General features: G+C 44.2%; 1 protein-coding gene and 2 long non-coding RNA genes across 4 annotated transcripts; 1 reads left to right on the forward strand and 2 right to left on the reverse strand.

Annotated features, from left to right (window-relative positions):
• The first annotated feature begins 22 nt into the window (after positions 1-22).
• Positions 23-19,939, forward strand: NPHS2 (NPHS2 stomatin family member, podocin). The gene is made up of 8 exons (XM_045452728.1): positions 23-371; positions 3,882-3,985; positions 8,351-8,423; positions 10,391-10,473; positions 13,512-13,715; positions 16,672-16,727; positions 18,213-18,291; positions 19,397-19,939. Exons 1-8 carry the CDS (start codon positions 113-115, stop codon positions 19,673-19,675), a joined length of 1,137 nt encoding a protein of 378 aa, XP_045308684.1. The 5' UTR covers positions 23-112; the 3' UTR covers positions 19,676-19,939.
• LOC123584997 lies at positions 13,741-14,602 on the reverse strand. The gene is made up of 2 exons (XR_006705832.1): positions 14,308-14,602; positions 13,741-14,063 (listed from the first exon to the last, which is right to left on the reverse strand). It is a non-coding gene; the product is annotated as an uncharacterized LOC123584997 (long non-coding RNA).
• LOC123584998 lies at positions 15,997-19,403 on the reverse strand. 2 transcript variants are annotated; one of them, XR_006705834.1, is made up of 3 exons: positions 19,290-19,403; positions 16,632-16,697; positions 15,997-16,127 (listed from the first exon to the last, which is right to left on the reverse strand). It is a non-coding gene; the product is annotated as an uncharacterized LOC123584998 (long non-coding RNA). The 2 variants fall into 2 exon arrangements; XR_006705833.1 differs by lacking the exon at positions 19,290-19,403 and adding an exon at positions 17,124-17,772.
• Positions 19,940-21,570: the final 1,631 nt, after the last annotated feature.

Raw genomic sequence — 21,570 nt, forward strand, 5'->3', positions numbered from 1 at the left:
CGAGCAGAGTCCCGCCCCGCGCACCGCCTGGGCCCGCCCACGGTCAAGATGGTCCCTGGTCCCGCCTGCGGGCCACTCTGCAGAGACCGCGATCCCGGGCCAGCTTCCGACGATGGAGAGGAGGGCTCGGAGCTCCTCCAGAGAGGCCCGCGGGAGAGGCGCCGGATCCCCCCACAGGGAGATCAGGAGGGCGAAGACCGAGAGGGGCGGTGGTGGCCGTGGGCGCCGGGACGCCGGGCGGGAGAGGGCGGGGAGCCGGGGGGAGCCCCCAGCGCCCTCAGCCACTGTGGTGGACGTGGATGAGGTCCGCGGCTCCGGTGAGGAGGGCACCGAGGTGGCGGCGCTGCTGGAGAGCGAGCGGCCCGAGGAAGGTACGGGAGGACGGGGGATATGGGCGGTGAGGTGGGAGGTGTCTCTCCAGGTGGTACCACGAGATGTCACATCAAGTGGAACGAGTCATGGCACCGAGAGCCACCGACGCCAGAGCAACCTCCTGGTCCTGCTCAGATTCCCAGGGAATGAAAGGCCTAAATTGGTTAGGACCCACCAACCCTCCACCAAGTGGTAGGGACCAAAATACATAAGAAATACAAATAACATCAACTGAATACCGTTGGTCTTAGAGGCCAGCCATGGATGGGAAGCGGAGGGGAGTGTGGTCCAGGTTGGGGACCAGTGAACATGGCAAAGGAATGTGCAGCTGGTTTTCGTGGCTAATGAGTATACCGGCACCTCATTTAAGTGAAGACATTCTTGAGTTGGTGGTTCTACGCGACTATGTAGCTTATTATTCTCTCCTCATCCCCAGTCTTACCTAAAAGTATTTTAAACTTTCTTTGGGATGATCATTTGACAGCAGAGCCAAGGAGAGAAGAGTCAGACCTGGATTCCAACTCAGCTAACTAGCCATGTGATCAGAGGCAGGGCCTTAACCACCTAAGCACCAGGGATAACAACAATAGGTACCTTGGAGGAAAGAGGTGAGGGTACAAGGAGATATGCCATCCAAAGCACTTTGCACAAAGCTTGGAGCAGAGAATATACCAAATTTGCACAGATTCCTTGCAAGAGAGAGGAAAGTGAGACTGAAGGAGGGAATCATAGGGAAACAGATATTTTTGGCTTCTGGGGGTGAAGCCACTCTTAGGAACAAATATATCTGCTTCCAGTCCTTTTCATAATGAATGGAAGAGAAAAAACTCATTACACCTTCAGTGTAGAATGACAGGGGTCTAGAGGATAGTAAATAAGGAATAGCGTGTTGTATTGCTTCCTGCTGGCAATGAAATTTTAACATAATTTCCTGGTTACCAGCAAAACAGTGTATGCTGGAACATTGAAAGCTATGATTTATGTAAGATTCCTGCAGCTGGGATGCAGTTTATACGGACCGTGTTATTGCTGTTTTGCCCAACTGAGCCCTTTCATCAGTCAGAAACTTCTGGTCATTAAAGGTTTGTTGGGTCAATGCCACAGTATGGATGAGGTTAGAGGTAAGTATTATGCCTCAGACCACATTGGCAGGATAGGCAAGGAAGAAAGCCCCCACCCTCTGCCCCGTATGGAGTTTTAACTCTGTGCCAGGCACACACTGGGTATTTTACTGAGTATTATCATTCCCATATCACTGATGAGGAAGCATGGTGAGGAATTAAGTAACTTGCCAAAAACCTACAGCTGGGAAGTGGAGGAGCCAGAATTCCAGAGTAAGGAATTCAGTCAGACCGACTGAAAAGCCCATCCTCGCGTGGTACCGCGCTTTGTGGTCCTGCTTTGTGGTCATGGTCCCGGCACTGCCACCAACCGGCTGTGTGGCCTCAGGCAAGTAACGTCGCCTTCGTGGGCTTCACTCAGTTTCTCCAGCTATTAAATGACTGGAGCCCAAGACTCCAAGCAATAGATGAGAAGTCTCACTGAAGGTGAGTCGGCCTTGCTGAGCCCTTGTCTGAACTTTCTGTGGCTTCCAGGGGACAGGGAGCAAGAGAAACAACATCCCCTTCTCACCTAGAACCACACTCCCACGGCCAGGCTGCTTTGGACGTGAGTAGAGCTTCACCTTACGGAAATGTTGGAGATTCTTAGATTATGTCATATCTAAGGCTCCTTCTGCCTTAACATTTAATATTTCACCATTCACTTAAACCAAATTGAGTATACAAGGAACTCATTTCAAGAGAATAATATTTTGTGAGTAAAGCTATAAGCTAGATTTGGAACATAACTGTTAGTTTTCTGTTCACATCCCTAACTACTGTAGGAAGGCATTTTGAGGCTTTCCTTCCCTTCTAAGATGTTATTTTGTCTGTATGTACTTTTATTTATTTTTACTTGCACGGTTACCACTGGCAAATGAAATATATTTGTAAACTAATTAAACATGGCAATAACACCCTTACCGCCCCTAAGAAAGAATGCTGTAGAAACTAATATGATGTTGCTAGAGTAGCATTTCCCAAAATAGATTGCAAAGGAAATAAATTTTATAGAACATGAATTTCCTTGGAGAAAACTTGCCTGGCCAAATGTCTGGGAAATCCTAGGTTAAACAAAGCTAAGAATGCTTCTTTACCGCAGGGACACTCGTAGCTTCAGTATGCAGGTGAACACTGGGATACAATACACAGTATTTCCTAAACTTGTTTAGCCAGGGAACTCTTGGTTTGTGGGGCACCCTGTGGGATTAGTGTTCCATGGGACAGACCTGGGGAACTATGTACTATAGCATTTAGTGCTGATGCTAGTTTCGTGCTAGCATAGCTTTGCATCTGTTTTCTTCAAGTGATCAATTTGGTGATGACCTTTCCAACTATTTCACAGGCATGGAAATCAAATATTCAAGCCTAACCGATTAATTTTCCTCTTTTTTTCCATCCCTCAAAAATAGACTTTTCACCGTTCCTAATGATTAGTCACCTTCTAGTCCTCTACGAGGTTTTTAAACTCACAAATCATATCCCTTCGGCCAGTGTCACAGTACCTTGGAGATTAAAATTCTTGAGATTTCCATAACTATTACATTTAACTAATTTTCACTATCCACTTCTTCAGTCTTAGGATTCAACAAATATTTATGGAGCACCTATGTTGTGTCAGACACTATTGTAGGCCCTGAGGATACAATGTAACCAAGACAAGGCCCCAAGAAGCTTGTGTTCTTGAGATTAACTTTCCCTCATACATTTTCCTTTGTCACCCAAGCAACCCGGATGTTCTGCAGTCCAGTTCATCATTGCTTTGGTAACGACTGTCTGGAGATCCACACCCTGATCCAAAGAAGGGACTCCAATGGAGGAATCCGGACATTTGGGGCAGGAGTGGAGGGGGAAGTAAGCTCAGGGAAGATGAGCCTCTGCACCGGACCAGAGGTCCGGTCTCCTCGGATTCAACACGTGGTACACGAGAAGCACACTTCAGTACTTTTTGTGCATCTATGCCATTTCATACTTACATCGATGCTATGAAAAATGTCTCATGAGAGTGTTGGTATGAGATTTTATGAGATAGTGTTATGTCTATATAACAGATATAGCATAGTTAGCCTCCCCATTGCATAGATGAGAAATCAGGTTCAGAAAGATCACGTGCCTTGCTTAAGGTCATTTGACAGAAAATGGTGGAGCCAGAACTCGAACCCAGACCTTCCGCCCAGATTCTGTACTTATTTGAGGCACCCCCGCCTTTCCAGGAATCTTCTCCACCTTCCACAGGCCCGCATGGCCCTTCACAGACATGCCCTATCATGGGAACTGACCACTGACATCCACCTCACTCTAAATTTCCAGCGAAGTCTGCTCTGCCCCTAATACCAAGGACTGACCAACAAGTGCTAGTCAGTGAGTATGGTAAAGTTCTAATATAATTATTCCCTGACTTTTTTTTAGGTACCAAGTCTTCAGGTTTAGGGGCCTGTGAATGGCTTCTTGTCCTCACATCCCTGCTCTTCGTCATTGTGACCTTCCCTTTTTCTATCTGGTTCTGCATAAAGGTGAGATTCCATGAGGACCCAATACGTAATCTCCCGGTGCCTCTCACTGACCACACGTCCACGTTTCTGCGGTTTGGTATGTGCCATCTGCTCTGCATAGAATGGCCTTCCGCCCACTTGTCTGCCAGGAGAGCTCTTACTCCTTTCAGACCTTGCTCAAATGTAACTGTGAAGCCTTCCCGGACTCCCCAAGACTGTCATTTCCTTCCCGGTGCTCTCGTGTCTCTCTGCTTTCACATCCATTCTAGCACTTAGCACGTGTATAATCTTTGTTGGCACCCAGTCTCTCCCGTTAGACTGAGAGCCCTCAGGTCAGGGGCTCTGTCTAGGTCATCTGTACTATGCGACACAAAGATCAACCCAGAATAGATCATGATGTCCACTTCTGGCACTTCCAGGAAACTTCTCAGGCAGCTTCTGTACTACGAACGATGATTCTCTTTGGCCCACATGCCTGTCCTCGAAGTAAATGAAGACCAAAGACCATGTCTATTCAGGAAGCACGTGCCAAGACAGGAACACAAGTGCAAGGGGTTTATTGGGAGGCATTTTCTATGAAAGGTTAAGGGGAGAGAGAATAAGAGTAGGCAAAGAAAGCCTTCAGACAATGATGCAGTTCTGATACCTGTGCTGTAAGAAGTGAAGGGAGGATTGGACAAGAAAGAGCCTCAGACTGTGGCACGGCCCCAAGGTAGTGTTGGCCTGAAAGGGAACTCCAGAGCAAAGTTTACTTAATGATGGGCAGAAACAGCCAGGCCCTAAGACCCCTGCCATTGTTACCAGTGTCTGGAGCTGCTGGGGAAGAGCATGTCCTTGGCTGGAATGCTACATGTGCTGCTGGGGCCATTGCTGATTATACTTCTCACGTTAAGACCTTCTCTTCCGCCTCCTCTCTCTCCTCCTCCTCTGTCTTCAGGAAAGGGTGTTGAATATTGTCCCACACCTTCTCTGCACCCATTGAGATGATCACGTGGTATTTGCCCTTTATTCCATTGATACGGTGTATTACATTCACTGAATTTTGAATGTTATATCAACTGCGTATTCCTAACATCAATCCCACTTGGTTGTTGTGTAAAATCCTTTTCACCGATTTCTGGATTCAGGCTGCTGGTAGTTTGTTGAGGATTTCACATCTATGTTCATAGGAGATACTGGTCTGCAGTTTTCTTTTCCTGTGATGTCTCACTCTTGTTTTGGGACCAGGACAACACTAGCCTCAGAGAATGAGTTGGACATATTTTCCTCCTCTTCTGTTTTTGGGGAGAATCTGTGAAGAACTGGTATTACTTCCTTGTCAAATGGATGACACAATTTACCAGTGAAGCCTCTGGTCCTGGACTTTTCTCTATGAGAAATTTTAAAACCACTAATTCAGTTATTTACTTCTAGGTCTTTTCAGGTTTCTTTTTTCTCAAGTCAGTTTTGGTCACTGTGTCTATATAGGAATTTGTCCATTTCACCTCAGTTATCTAATTTGGGGCATATAGTTGTTCATAGTATTTTCTTTTGTAATCTTTTTTTCCCTATAAGGACTGAAGTGATGTTCCTGTCATTCCTTTTCATTCTTGATTTTGGAAATTTGAGTCTTCTTTTTTATCTTGGTCAGGTTAGCTAAATATTTGACAACTTTGTTGATCTTTTCAAAGACCAACTTTTGGCTTAGTTGATTTTCTCTATTGGTTTTCTAATTTCAATTGCATTTATTTCCACTCTAATCTTCGTTATTTTCTTCTGTGCTTTTTTTAGGTTTAGTTTGCTCTTCTATTTCCAGTGTCTTAAGGTAGACAATTAGGGTTTTATTTTGAGATATTTCTTCTTTTTTATTATAGGCATCTACAGCTATAAATTTTCCTCTCAGCACTGCTTTAGCTGCATCCCATATGTTTTGGTATCTTGTGTTATTGTTTTTACTCAGTCAAAATATTTTCTAATTTCTCTTTTGAGTTCTTCTTTGATCCATTGGTTATTTTAGAGTGTGTTGTTCAGCTTCTATATATTTGCAAATTCCCCAAATTTCGTTGTTAATGATTTCTAACTTCATTCCTTTGTAGTCAGATAATATACTTTGTGTGTAATTTCAGTAGTTTTAAATTTATCGAGGTTTATTTTATGGCTAGTATTTAGTCCATCTTCGAGAGATTTCCTGCATTCTTGAGAAGAAAGCATACTTCGCTGTTGTTGGGTGGAGTTGTGTGTCAGCATCTGTTAGGTCTAATTTGTGTATCGTGTTGTTCAAGTCTCGTTTCCTTTTTTATCTTCTGTCTAGTTGTTCTGTCCATGATTGAAAGTGGAATATTAAAGGGGTGCCTCGGTGGCTCATTTGGTTAAGTGTCCGACTTCGGTTACAGTCATGATCTCACGGTTCATGAGTTCGAGCCCCATATCAAGCTCTGCACTGTCAGTGCAGAGCCTGATTGGGATTCCCTCACTCTCCCTCTCTTTCTGTGCCCCTCCTCTACTTGCTCACACTCTTTCTGTCTCTCTCTCTCTCAAAATAAATTAATAAACTTTAAAAAAAGGGAAGTGGAATATTAAAATCTCCAACTATTAGGGTTGCTTGAATTGTCTATTTCTGTTTTCATTCTCTTGGTGTTTGCTTCTTATGTTTTAGATCTCTGTTTTTAGGTGCATACATGTTTATCATTGTTATACTTTCCTAATGCATCAACCCTTTTATTGTTATGTAGTGTCCCTCTTTATCACCTATAACATTTTTGGGTGTTTGTTTTAAATTCCATTTTGTCTGGTATCAGTATAGCTGCTTCTGCTTTCTTTTGGTTGCTGTTTGTGTGGTATGTCTTTCCTATCCTTTTGCTTTCCATCTACGCGTAACATTTAATCCAAAATGTGTCTTCTATAGACAGCAGATAGTGGGCAGCGGGTTCTTTTGAAGGGGGATCTGAGCACCTGTATGGCTGCCATAGAGTCCAACACTAACTCAGCCACGCATTGTGGCGAAGGCTCTCAGGTCCGGCCACTTAAGATGGTAAACCCTAAAAGGCAATTAGGAAGAGCATATTGAAGCAGAATGAGGTATTACATTTGAGCAAGGTCTTGAAGGAGTGAGACTCCTCTTCGTCTCTAGGAAGAATTTGTTTCTTCCAATAAAAGCAGAAGAGAAACAAGTAATGCTAGAGAGCCAAGAAATTGTGGGTGCCTGGGGCCTGCTCTGGAAACCAAATCTAGACATTCATTCTCATTCGTTGTTTCACCAAGCAAGGCAGCGCTCAGGCACAGGAGCTGTAAGACTCAGCAGGATCAACAAGACATGGTTCTTGACTCCAAGGGACTTAGAGTGGGGTAGTGGAGCCTGTTACCCTAAGAAGCACACTTCAAAATGTGTTACTTTTGCTCTCTTTGTTACATTTTAATAATTGACTATTTTATTTTGAGAGACACAGAGACAGTGCAAATGGGGCAAGAACAGAGAGACAGTGAGTGAGAATCCCACGGAGGCTCTGCGCTGCCAGCACAGAACCTGACGTGGGGCTTGAACTCATGAACTCTGAGATCATGACCTGAGCTGAAACCAAGAGTTGAAGGCTTAACAGAATGAGCCACCCAGCACCCCTCAGTGGAGCTTTCTAAAGCGGAAAGAGAATGAAGAAGGAAAATAGATATGGCTCAGTCACAAATAATCATTTGTTCATTCAACAGTTCACAGGTGGGGGCGTATATACAAAACAACAGACCATGTAAGCTAATGATAAGCAAGCATTAGAACCCAAATCTTGATACTGGGCCAGAAAATGAAGTTTATTTTTGAAGTAGTGTTCATTAACTTTCCTGTCTCTCTTCTAACACACAGACATTTCTACACAGAGAATCTCCCCTTTTGCCATTTACAAAATAACTACACATTTCCAGGGTGCACTTAATTTTTCTAGATACATCACCAATGAGAATAGACAAATTAAAAGCCAATTGAATGATTTTGAAGCAACCTCAGAAAAATTGCAGTTTGAAACAAAATATCACAAGTGGTATTAAAATATACCCTCTCTATTAAATAGCTAATGTGTGATACATATAAAAGCTAATAATGCAGAAGTCCCAGGAAAATACAAGATAAAACATGCCTTGATTTTCTTGACTTAGATATGTTGGACATAGTAGAAGTATTTTTTAAATAATCATGACTCTTTAAACAAAATTCTGTTCATGGGTTCAAAAAAATAACATGTTTCTGAAATTCTACACTTGCTAAGTGTAGATTTTGCAAATGTAAATATTAATAGAAATTTCTTCTTGGTTCTCAGAATGAAAGTTTTCTGGTATTTAGGATCTCTCTCTTGCCAAGGCCTTTTGAAGACTTTATTTTTCTTTCTTGGAATGTTTCAAAAGTATAATCTTTCCCTTTAGGTTGTACAGGAGTATGAGAGAGTAATAATATTCCGACTGGGACATCTACTTCCTGGAAGAGCCAAAGGCCCTGGTACGAAACACATTTTTATCCCCCATAGACTTGCCAATTTCTTCAATCCATGCATATTTGTCATATGGACCCCAGATTATATGAAATAACTTGATCCATGGTATTTGCATTTTCTAATCTTTTTAAAGTTTTTAAGTTTATTTATTTTGAGAGAGAGAGAGAGCAGGTGAGGGGCAGTGAGGAAGAAAGAGAGAATCCAAGCAGGCTCTGTGCCATCAGCACAGAGCCCAATGTGGGGCTCAAACTCAAGAGCCGTAAGATCGTGACCTGAACCAAAACTAGGAGCTGGATGCTTAGCCGACTGAGCCACCCAGGCACCCCTCTCCAGGTCACAGTGACAAAGACAGAGGATGGGTGCAGAAAGTCAAATGCCAGGGCCAGGCTGGCTGGAGTAGCAAGTAGGCTTAGGGCCCATGGCTGGGCACTGGTTTGAGCAGAACGTGTTGGTTAGAGTGCTGTCAATTCTCAGAGCAAAGCTGAGCTAGTTCAGAATCTAGGGGTCAGACCAAACCATGGGAGATAGGCAAAGTCTAGCATCCAAGTGGAAAATTGGCCTTTGGTTCATGGAACTTAGAAAACATAGACTGAGCACCTCCTGTGTTTTAGATACTATATAACTACCAGGGAGATGGGGGCACCTGGGTGGCTCAGTTGGTTAAGCGGCAGACTTTGGCACAGGTCATGATCTCACTGTTCCGTGAGTTTGAGCCCGCATCAGGCTCTGTGCTGACAGAACTCATGAACTCTCTCTCTCTCTTTCTCTCTCAAAAATAAATAAATATTAAAAAAAAAAAAAAAAAACTACCAGGGAGATGAAGGTGAATAAATGAGACATGGTTTCTGATCTCTAGGACCTTACAGTTTAGTAGAGTTGCTCTCCAGAGGTCAAAGCTGATTATGGTGCACAGATAGAAGCATGGTTAGTGTATAAAGTCTAGTCGTTGGGGTTTAGAGATCCAAGCCAGCCAGGAAGTCATAGGAAGGAACAAAGTCCCACTGTGCATATATTGGAAAGGGTCCAAGTGCTAAGCCAGGAAAACAGAAACAGCAGAGAAGAGAGACTAGACTAGAGGACACAAATCAGAGTTTGACGATTCAGGACAAGCAGATGGGTCCACATAAAAGTAGAACCAGACCCTGTAGTCTAGGACAGCGACCATATTGTTCTGGTTCTAATTGTCGGCCTCCTTCTTTATTGGGGCTAGAAAGGGCCAATAGCTGGGCTGCTCCTCAGAGAGGTCCTGGCTCTGTGAGGTGCTCCTGGCTCCAGTAAGGCTTTGGGCGATTGCTGGAGCCCACATTGCCCACTGGCTCTCAGAAAATCTCGATAAATCAATCTACAACTATTTATTGCCCATTAACCCTGTACATTACATTAAGTACATAAGGAATAATGAGCCAACTCAATGGCTGGTATCATGATATTGATATTGTGCTACCTCGGGGGCTCACATTTTAAGAAGTACCACAGGGAGGTTGCTGGCTCTAAAGTTTGTCATCTTGGTACATGCATGCATTCAAAAATAATTTTACAGAGCACCTAAAAGGCACTACGTCAGGCACTAAAGCTAGCAATAGTGCATAAGACACTCTTGCTAGGGAGTTCAAATCTAGTGAAGAGGACAGACATGTTACTCAAGATCTGGAGGGGTCAGCACCATGACCGAGGTAACCATACAGCCCATTTTGCTGGGGCTAATCCCTGTTAATGCCAGTTTCCTGGAGTACATTGTAACAGTGCTCTCCTTTCATCCTCAGAAGTGTCCTAGATTGAACAAAAAAATTTATATGGTAACCTTAGCAACCACAAACACATTATAGGGGTGGAGGTGGGATTGCCCGATGATCTGTGTGTATTTGGAGGCTAAGAAAAACAATGCAATATGCAACCTGACACCAAAGAGGTGAACCCCAAGCAGTCTGCCTACTAACTATTCACCTGTTAATTTCCCTGCCCCCTCTTCTAGGCCTTTTCTTCTTTCTGCCCTGCCTGGATACCTACCACAAGGTCGACCTTCGTCTCCAAACTTTGGAGATACCCTTTCATGAGGTAAGCCAAATGATGGATTTTGCTTTCTCTCTACATTTCATATGGCTGAGCTACCAGGTCTGATCCAAGGCAAAATAATATTTAAGCTCAAAAGTACAAAAGGAAAGATATGGACTATATCAAATTAAGAACTTCTGTGTTTCAAAGGACATGATCAAAAGATGAATAGGTAATCTATGGAATGGAAGAAAATATTTGCAAATAATATACCTGATAATATTCAGAATATATAAAGAAATCTTATAACTCAACAAGAAAGCAAACAACTCAATTAAAAATGGGCAAAGGACTTTGTGATGGTTAATTTTACGTGTCGGCTTAGCTAAGCTATGGCACCCAAACTTGGTCAAACATATCTGAGTATTGTTGTGAAGGTATTTTTTAGATAAGGCTAATATTTAAATCAGTAGATTTTGAGTAGATTACCTTCCATAATGTAGGTGGGCCTCATCCAATGAGTTGAAGGCCATAAGACTAACCTCCCATTGGGAGGAGGGAATTCTGCCAGCAGACTGCTCTCAGCCTCGAGCTGCAACGTCGCTCTTCCTTGGGTCTTCAGCCTGTTGGCCTGCCCTGAAGATTTTGGACTAATCAGCCTCTACAATTGTGTAAGCCAATTACTGTTTTTCTCTCTCTCTCTCTCTCTCTCTCTCTCTCTCTCTCTCTCTCTCACACACACACACACACACACACACACACACACACACCCTAATGATTTAATGATTCTATTTCTCTGGAGAGCCCTAACTAATACAGACTTGAACAGATATTTCTCCAAAGAAGATACACAAATGGCCAACAAACACATGAACAGATGCTCAGCAGACTAATAATTAGAGAAAGGCAAATCAAAACCACAATGAGATACCACCTCACACCTGTTGGAATGACTACTATAAAAACAAACAACAACAGCAGCAACAAAATAACAAGGGTTAGCAAAGGTGTAGAGAAATTGTGTTGTGCACTGTTTGTGGGAAAGTAAAATGGTGCAGCTGCTATAGAAAACAGCTGCTATAGAAAACAATTCCTCAAAAAAATCAAAAATAGAATTAACCACTTGATCCAGCAATTCCACTTCTGGGTACATACCCCAAAGAATTGAAAGCGAGGTCTTGAAGACATATTTGCATCCCTATGTTCATGGCAGCATTATTCGCAATAGCCAAAGATGAAAATAACCCCAGTGTCCACTGATGACTGACTGGAAGACAAAATGTGGTACATACAATGGAATATTACACAGCCTTTAAAAGGAAGGAAATTCTGACATATGCTACATCATGGATGAACCTTCAGAACGTTGAGCTAAGTGAATTAAGCCATCACAAAAAGACATATATTCTTAGGATTACGTTTATATGAGGTACCTAGAGGAGTCAGATTCATAGAGACAGAAGGTAGAATGGTGGTTGCAGAGGTTGGGGGAAAGGAGTGGGGAGTTGTTTAATGGATTTCACTTCTGCAAGATAAAAGAGAGTTCTGGAGACTGGTTGACCACAATGTGACTTGTATAACATACTACTACTGAATTGTATGCTTAAAAATGGTTAAAAGAGAGGGGGCACCTGGGTAGCTCAGTCGGTTGGGCATTTGTTGATTTCAGCTCGGGTCATGACCCTGGGGTCATGGGATTGAGCCCTGCATTGGGTTCCATGTTGGGTACGGAGCCTGCTTGAGAATCTCTCCCTCACTCTCTGTCTCTCTGTCTCCCCTCTATCCCTCTCCCCAGCTCGCACTCTCTCTCCCTAAAAAAAAAAAAAATTAAAATGTAAATTGGATGTTACGTGTATTTTGCCACAATTAAAAACTAAAAGTAAATATCCAGATTTTTGTATTAGTAATTTAGATTTGTAAACTTTTTCTAAATTGTCTCCCACTGTCCATTTGAAGGTCTTTCTCATTCCATCTTTTGTTAAATACAAATAATACATAAATTTTTAAGAGGCTTATTTTGGATAATTAAAGGTAAAAAGGGAAGAAATAAAACTTACCCCTAATCCTATATGTATCATATATATACATATAAATGGTATATACGTATACATATTTATATTTATATCCTATGCATATCTAAATTCTTTTTTTTTTTTTTAATGTTTATCCATTTATTTTGAGAGAGAGAGAAAAAAAATATCCCAAGCAGTCTCTGCACTGTCAGCACAGAGCCTGATGTGGGGCTGGTTCCCATGAACCCAGTTATGACCTGAGCCGAAATCAAGAGTTGGACACTTAACCAACTAACCCACTCAGGCGCCCCATCCTATATATATCATAGATAGGTATTGTTATTTTGGAGTGTATCTTTTCAGATTTTTCTATGTGTGTTGTTATATTTACAGACAGGCATACATACCATACTGCTTCATAACATGCCTTTTTCAGTCAACACTGTTGTGATCACGTTTACATATATTAGCTATGTTTCTACCCCTTTGTGTTCAATGGACACATAGCATATGGATACACAATTCCCAATTCCCTATAGTGACTAGTTCTAATTTTTTATGATAATAAGCAACGCTGTGAATGGCATCTTTGCAGCTAAATCCTTAAAATATGTCCTTGTGGTAAGCGTCTAAGACAGAAATGTTGAGCATGTGCAGCGTTTAGGGCTCTTGGTGTGCGTCGCCAGTCTGCCCTCTAGCGTTCGTACTCCCAGCAAGCAACTCATCAGAGTGCTCGTTTCCCAGAACGTGCTTCTCTTTCAGCATCAGGGTTCTTTCGGCCTCAGGTTAAAAAGGTCTGGTATACAATTAACTGGATGTTTTCGCCTAAGAAAAGTATTCCTGATATTTTTACAAAGCCATTTACAACAGGATTCCTTTAAATTGTGAGTTCTTTATTGTATTTAATAAAAACTCTGTAATCTTCAAAAACACATCTATTTTGAATAAAGCGTGGGCCAATGACTTTTTTTTTTTCTTGCTATAATCTTACTGAGAAGCTTTCCTTTGAACACATTTAGCTTCTCTATCCCCACCTGGGAAAGGAGCCCTAACATAAGGCCTGTTATCCAAACTCTTTTTTCTGCCCAGGTTGTGACCAAAGACATGTTTATAATGGAGATAGATGCCATCTGCTACTACCGAATGGAAAATGCCTCTCTTCTCCTGAGCAGTCTTGCTCACGTGTCCAAAGCTGTCCAGTTTCTTGTGCAAACCACCATGAAGCGTCTCCTAGCACATCGGTCCCTCACTGAGATTCTTCTAGAGAGGAAGAGCATTGCCCAAGATATAAAGGTACTTAGATAAATTTAACATCAAGTATGTTGAAATAGCTCTTTTATTCATTTCTTCGTTAGCCACTTATTGAAGCATGTGCTATGGAAGCATGTGCCAGACCTTCACTGCTAAGCTGACCGCTAAGGAAGAGGCCGCCAAATTTGACCCTGGGCCAATCTGGTGATGACTAGTCAGTCACTGCCATAGGTTCTGCTCTTAACCCTGCCCCAGTGGCTTTGGACTCACTGCGAAGTGCCCACATAGCACAAAGTGTGGGAGTGAGAGCTGGCAGGGATGGCGGGGCTGGACAGGACAGGGTGGTGGTTATACACAGATGGTCAGGAATGGTTCCTGGGAGCTTACGGCCTAGTTGGGAAAACAGCAAAGTTAAATAGTAAGTTCAAATAAGACTTTCAGATCAAAAGAGGTAAGGTGTCACAGACCCTTAGTGGTTAATCTCCCAATCAGTCATCTGCATTTAATTGATTGGGGATCAGGGCAGGAATTGGGGAGCAAGAACCACCTCACAAGCAGCCCCATCCAGCCCGCAGACAGCACAGCACGCTCAGCAAACGCGCCCGCGGCCAGGCTGGACATCTTTGATTCTTACCGAGACGAGTTGGCAAAGGTGTTGAGAGTGAAAACAAAGCAGGATTCCGGGCAGCCGGCCAGTCACATGGCAGTTACCACCAGTGAGGGACCCTGTCATTGAGGCCTTGAGCCCAGGATTGAGTTAGGAGGGTACGAATGTTGTCTAGTCGAACGGAGGACCTCCAACAGCAGGGCCTCAGGGTCAAAGGCATTGGTAACGATTGCATCTGATGGGGCCTGAGCGGTCACTAATCTTAGAAGGTGAAGTACCCAGGTGTCTGTGATTTGTCCAACTTGTCACTCATAAAACTGAGATTAGCGGGGTGCCTGGGTGGCGCAGTCGGTTAAGCGTCCGACTTCAGCCAGGTCACGATCTCGCGGTCCGTGAGTTCGAGCCCCGCGTCAGGCTCTGGGCTGATGGCTCAGAGCCTGGAGCCTGTTTCCGATTCTGTGTCTCCCTCTCTCTCTGCCCCTCCCCCGTTCATGCTCTGTCTCTCTCTGTCCCAAAAATAAATAAAACGTTGAAAAAAAAAATTAAAAAAAAAAAAAAAAACAAAAAAAAACTGAGATTAGCATCTTGGTGGAAAAGGAGAAAATTCAGAAAACAAGAGAACCAAAAAAGAAAAAAGTTAGAATAAGAAGAACACAGGTAGTTGCTGCTCTGGAATTTCAAAACCACTCTAGCATGGGGGCGCCGGGGGGGCTCCATCAGTTAAGTGTCCACTCTTGATTTCGGCTCAGGTCATGGTCTCACAGTTCATGGTATCGCGTCCCCCCGTCGGGCTCTACGCTGACATCACAGAGCCTGCTTGGGATTCTCTCTCTCTGCCTCACTCTGCCCCTCATCCGCGATCACTCACACTCTCTCTCTCTCAAAACTGAACATTTAAAAAAAATAAAATAAAACCACTCCAGTGTGTTCCCCCTTGTCCCCCTCAGCCTTTCTTCCTATTCATCCCTCCCCTCTAAAGGGTAAAGGAAAGGGTCCAGACTCTGGACACACAAGCTTGCCTTTGTTACACTGAATTTTTGTGTATTCACACATTTGTCTTCCTGGATTATGGACTCCATAAGGGCAGGGGTCATATTTTATTCATCTCTCTGTTCTCAGCACCTGTCACCGGGCTTGTCCCACAGCAGTCAGATAGTGTGCTTTGGATGAGTGAATGAGTGACCCCACTGTTACTCCCCCTACTCCGCCTGGGCAGCTAACCCCATGCACTTGGCGCCTGGCCCGCATGCAACACTTCATACTTGCACGCCTCCTCTTGGGCTGCTTCCCTTCTCCCCGCAGGCAAAACCCTCTTTGTCCTTTAAGACGCCACCTCCTCTTTTCAACATCCCTTCCTGTCATCACCCCAACCCTAACCCCCAGATTAGCCAGCCTCCTCAGGGCTCTCCATGCACGAAACTAGCTGACTGTGTAGCCACTGAGAAATCATCAGAAATCATTTAAAAGGAAAAGTGTGGGTCCACATGCATAGCTCCGTCCCCTCCCCTCCTTTCCAGAGCCCACAGTTGCCTTTCTCCTGCTTTGTGGGTCTGGGAAGTGGGGGGAATGGGTGCCACTGGTGGGAAGGAGGCACCTGTATTTAAATGACAGCCATTTGGGAGACAGTAGACTCTGGTTTCTCTAATAGATGCATCTTAAAACAGATTTAACAACTACACCATCTGTATCGGTTTCCCACGGCTTCTGTAACAAATTACCACAAACTCAGGGACTTCAAACGATGCCGGTCTAGTCTGTTACACTTCTGAAGGCCAGAAGTGCCAGATCAGCTTCACTGGGGCCAAAGTCAAGGTGTCAGTCAGCAGGGCCACTTCCTTCTGGAAGTTCTGAGGGGAGAATTCGTTTCCTTGCATTTTCCAGCTTCTCTCAGCCCCCTCTCCCCCACCTTCCCCGGCTTGCGTCCCCTTCCTCCATGTTCACAACCCATCACTCCAATCTCTGCCCCCAGAATCATGTCACCTTCACCTCTCCTGTAGTCACACCTCCCTCTGCTTTCCTCTTAACAGGACACTTGTGACTGCATTTGGGGCCCAGTGGGAAGACCCAAGATACTCTCCCCATTTTCAGATCCTCTAACTTAATCCCATCTGCAAGCGCTCTTCTGGGGTAACATTCACAGGCTCTGGGCATTAGGACACGGTTGTCTTTGGAAGCCACTATTCAGCCTACCACACCATCTTTAATTCCACAAATATTTGTTGAGTGGCACCGTGCAAAGTTAAGCAACTCTTTGCAAGGTACGGTAATGCTAACACAAAAGTCCTCTCAGAGGAAATGTACTTCCTCAGTACAGAACAAGGGCCATGAGGGCGTAGAGGTGCTCCCCTCACCTGGAGGTTCTCACTGACATCTCAACTCTTCCCTCCACAGGTGGCCTTGGATTCAGTGACCTGTATCTGGGGAATCAAAGTGGAGAGAACAGAAATGTGGGTAGGAAATCAACCAGGAAAGATAATATGATAAAAGGAAATGTGTTGGGTTTTTTTCTTTAATAATTTCAAAAATTATTTTTAGTGAGTTGAGTATTATAGCCACATTAGCATAAATTTGGAAAAAGGAAAAAATTACCCAGTACTCATAGCCATAACAGAACCACTGTAACATTTAGGCAAATTCCTTTCATGGGTTAAAAAAATTTTTTTTGAGGTAAAATTCACATAACATAAAAATGGACCATTATAACCGTTTTAAAGTACAATCAAGAGTTATATTATTTTCACAGAGTGGTGTAACCATCACTACCATCTAATTCCAGAATATTTTCATCAGCCCAAAGAGAAAGCCCACACCCATTAGGCAGGAACCCCTCACTGCTCACTTACCCCCTCAGCCTGACAGCACGGGTCTCCTCTCTGGATTTGGCGGTCCTGGACATTTCATGCAAAGGTAGTCATATATTATATGGCCCTTTGCGTTTGGCTTCTTTCACTTAACATATTGTTTTTAAGGTTCCTCCATGGTGAAGCGGGTATCAGCACGTCATTCCTTTTTATGGTCAGATAATCCTCCACATCTGGCTTATCTACTCATTCAGTCACGGACATTTGGGTTGTCTCCACTTTAGGACTATTATGAATAACACTGCAGTGACCACTCAGGTGCAAGTTTTTGTGCAAACACGTTTTCAGATACAACCAGGAATAGAATTACTGGACCATACGGTCACTCTGTGTTTAACTTTGCCTGGAACTGCCAAATTGTTTTCTGTGTGATTTTCATAGTTTCAAATAGGGTAAAAATACAATTTTGTATCTTTTATGTAATACATTAAGTATTACTCTTGTCTGGTCAGTTCTACTCTTTTCAAAATCAATTCCTTAATAAACTTAGATGAGTTCCCTTATCCTTAATAGTATGGCCCTTCAAGGCTGTGTTTTTTCTTAAAGGTTATGTGCTTTTTATCTTTTATTTATTTGAGAGAGAGCACGTGAGTGGAGGAGGGGCAGAGAGGGAGAGAATCCCAAGCAGGCTCCATGCTGTCAGCACAGAGCTCTACGTGGGGCTCAGTCTCACAAACCACGAGATCATGACCTGGGCCAAAATCAAGAGTCAGACACTTAACCGACGGAGCCACCCAGGTGCCCCAAGACTGTTTTCAGTATTCAAATTTAATAGCTGGGATTTAGCCTAAACTGTAAGTGGGAAAGATCGTAACAATCCATCAACCAAAAAACGTGTTCTACTTGTCAAGAAAAAGCCACAGCTCTACGGTAACATCAGCGACAACAGCAGTCTGCATTCGAGGCACTGACTTTTGAGATGCTCTCCCCCGCCACTGTCTACCTCAGAGTCTAGGGACAGGACACCCCATTGAACGGTCCGAATTTGCTGCGCAGGTGGCCAGCCTGTAGGAAGCCCCGGCTGCTGCAAGAGTGCTGCACACCCACGTGCCCACTGTCTCTCTCTTCCAGTAAGGATGTGAGGCTGCCGGCCGGGCTCCAGCACTCACTGGCTATGGAAGCCGAAGCGCAGAGACAGGCCAGAGCGCGGGTGAGCCAGCGCCGCGCCCGCTCTCCAGGCCTGCTCCTGCAGAACATGTCCCCTTTGCTTCCTCACCTCACATCCGTGCAGGAGCTGGGAGGACTCAGGCTTGTGCCCCCCACCCCACTCTATTAAAACCATCTCTCTTACGCCCTCTCTCTGAAGCTACTGGTAACAGTGACCACCTCCTCCTTCTGGAGTCTTGCCTTCCCTCTCCTTAAGGGCGTCTCTCCACCCTTCATCCCTCTTCTCTTGTGCTGACACCTTTCCCTAGGGAATGCCAGTCACCCGTCACCTCTATGTGAATGACACCAGACCTGTGTCCCTACCTCTGTGTGAGCTGTGCAGGGGTGACCGTGATGAGGGCCCGGTTCCCACAATGCCAGAGCCGAGGGAAGGCTGCGCGGCTCGCAGCCTCCACGCGGCCACGCCAGTGAGTGGCACGGATGTGGCTGCCGGCAGCTCCCGAGGACCGAGGTGGGGGTGGGGGGACGGGTGTCAGGAAAAGGAAGATGAGGACAGAAGGAGAGACAGACGTCTCTTAAAGAACAGAAAGCACGTGGAGAAAACCCTACCACAGAAGAGGTCAGTAACCCCGGAGTGTGGAGAGGAGGAGGAGGGAGGGAAGGAAGTGGTCCTCTGGGCAGAGTACCTTCCCGATCTCTGGGTCGCCCTCTTTGTCCACTCGACGGTGGCATTTGGATGGTGAGCTGGGTGCTTTTTCTTCTGAAATGCTTACCGTTCATTTTGCCCTAGTTAGGAGTCCCCCTTTCGGGCTTCCACGACCTTGCCTAGAATGCCGGCCAACTTTTTCTCAATATGGCAAAATCCTACTAATCTTTCAAGGCCCAGCAGACATAACAACTCCCTCAACACTTCACTCTGCTTGTCAGGGCCCTTGACAGATTCTGCCCTAAATTACACCAGGGGTATCACCTGTCTCCCCTGGACCAGATCCTTGAAAAACAGGGCAGTCTGCTCTGTGCCTGACAGTGCCCGTCACTGACCAGGTGCTCCATGCTCCATGTTTGCTGAGGAACCCTGAATAGTGAGGAAAGCCTTGGAGGAATGAGGAGGAAAAGTCACTTTGCTTCTCTGCACATCCGTTCTCTAGGTGATCGCTGCCGAAGGGGAGAAGGCCGCCTCCGAGTCCCTGAGAACAGCAGCTGAGATCCTAGCGGGCACTCCGGCTGCCGCTCAGCTGCGATACCTCCACACGCTCCAGTCCTTGTCCACAGACAAACCTTCCACAGTGGTTTTGCCTTTGCCGTTCGACTTGCTCAATTTCCTGTCTTCTCCCAGCAACAGAGCTCAAGGAAGCCTCCCCTTACCAAATCCTTCCAGACCTGTTGAGCCACCGAATCCTAAAAGGAAAGACTCTCCCATGTTATAGGAAGAGCCAAGGGTAATGTGACTGGAAGGGGCCTGACTTATAACAGCCACATCCCTGAGTCAGGCACTCTGTCCTCACCTCCTGCCCTTTCTTTGGTTGCCATATGGAATGCCCTTGGAATGCACACAGTCACAATTCAGGAATCTGCATGAGAAGACAATGAGATGACGTAATGACAGAGAAACCATCTAACAGGTTTAGATGGATCATTTAATCAGAGTAATTATGGGAAGGAGCTTTAGCCAACATCCTACTTTGGAAAGAATTTTGCGTCTGTACAGGGCTAAATTTTGACTTCCGAAGATGTAGGTCAAATGTGCTCCGTAGCCCTTTCTACCTGCCCCTATTATTGTGTTCATCACACTTTACTGTAATCTTGTACTTAAGATTCAGGCTTCTCTCCAACCATACTATGAACTCCTCACAGGCACGTCTTGGTCATTTTCTCCCTGACCACACTCAACCTTGTATGTTCTACCCTATATTCACATCTAACCTTGATAATTGCACCATAGTGACACTTGAATGTTCCTGAGTAAAAGAAAAAAAATAAGATACACTTGGTCTGGATATAAAGTTTACACCTAATTAAAGAATTTAAAAGGATTTCTTTTTATGGAGTCTCCTTTAAAAAAAAAAAAAAAGTTTATGGTGGGGCGGGAGGTAGAGAGAGGGAGAGAGAGAATCCCAAGTAGGCTCCATGCTGTCAGTGCAGAGCCCATCATGGGGCTCAGTCTCATGAACCGTGAGATCATGACCTGAACAGAAACCGAGAGTCAGATGCTTACCTGACTGAGCCACCGAGGCACCCCTGGAGACCTCTTTAAAATAGAGGAATAGGGGTGCCTGGATAGATCAGTTGGTTAAGCATCCAACTTCATCTCAGGTCATGATCTCACAGTTCATGAATTTGAGCCCCGCGTCAGGCCGCATCGGGCTCTGTGCTGACAGCTCAGAGCCTGGAGCCTACTTTGGATTCTGTGTCTCCCTCTCTCTCTGCCCCTCCCCCATTCACTCTCTGTCTCTGTTTCTCTCTCTCAAAAATAAACAAACATTAAAAAAAATTTTAATAAAAAAATAAAATAGAGAAATAAAAGGACAAAAGCATTTACCTGATACATGTTGCTTCAAATCTGAAGAAACATCACTGTAAACATGGGGCTGATGTATTCTCAGTATAGAATTTACCAGCTTGCTTATTTCTCAAACAGCAATGACATTTTGTGATCCATACATGCTCTGAAGTATTCTCTTCTAGTACAGATAATCTTAAATACGAATACATTCTTGTAAATCTTAGTGTCCACTAACTCGTCTTACACAATCAGTGTAAGCTTCTCCTGTGTACTTGTCTTACACAATTAGAAATATGTGGCTACAGAAAAGAATTAACCAAGTAAATAAGAAAGCATGCTGAGGTATATGGCAAACCCTCTAAAGACTTAAAAAAATCAATAATATTATAAAATCTTACACTACAACAATACTATTAAAATCGTGTATGTTATAAAATGCTACTTATAATGGGAACTTCCATGTTGCTAGTACGGAAAGAAATGGTAACTATTTGGTGACTGCTCTGTCCTTCAGACCACCTGTTTCCTCTTCATGTTAATCCAAGGTTATTACTTTACCTTGGAGATGTGTTCCTGCCATCCCTGAGAACTTTAAACATTTTAGTAAACACACCTGTAAAGGGGTTTTGTTTATGAAGTTAGCCCATAAAACCCTACTGAGCATTATTTCACAGAGAAAATGTATCGTGAATAGAATAGGAATAGACCTAGAAATATGAAAATATGAATGAAATAGGAATGGACCTAGAAACTTTTATAGCATTTTGTCCATCGGGGACAGGGTGTTTCCCCACTATGTTTAAGTAACAGAAACAAGGC

This window comes from Leopardus geoffroyi, chromosome C3, assembly GCF_018350155.1.
Source record: "Leopardus geoffroyi isolate Oge1 chromosome C3, O.geoffroyi_Oge1_pat1.0, whole genome shotgun sequence".
Classification (NCBI taxonomy): Eukaryota; Metazoa; Chordata; class Mammalia; order Carnivora; family Felidae; genus Leopardus; species Leopardus geoffroyi.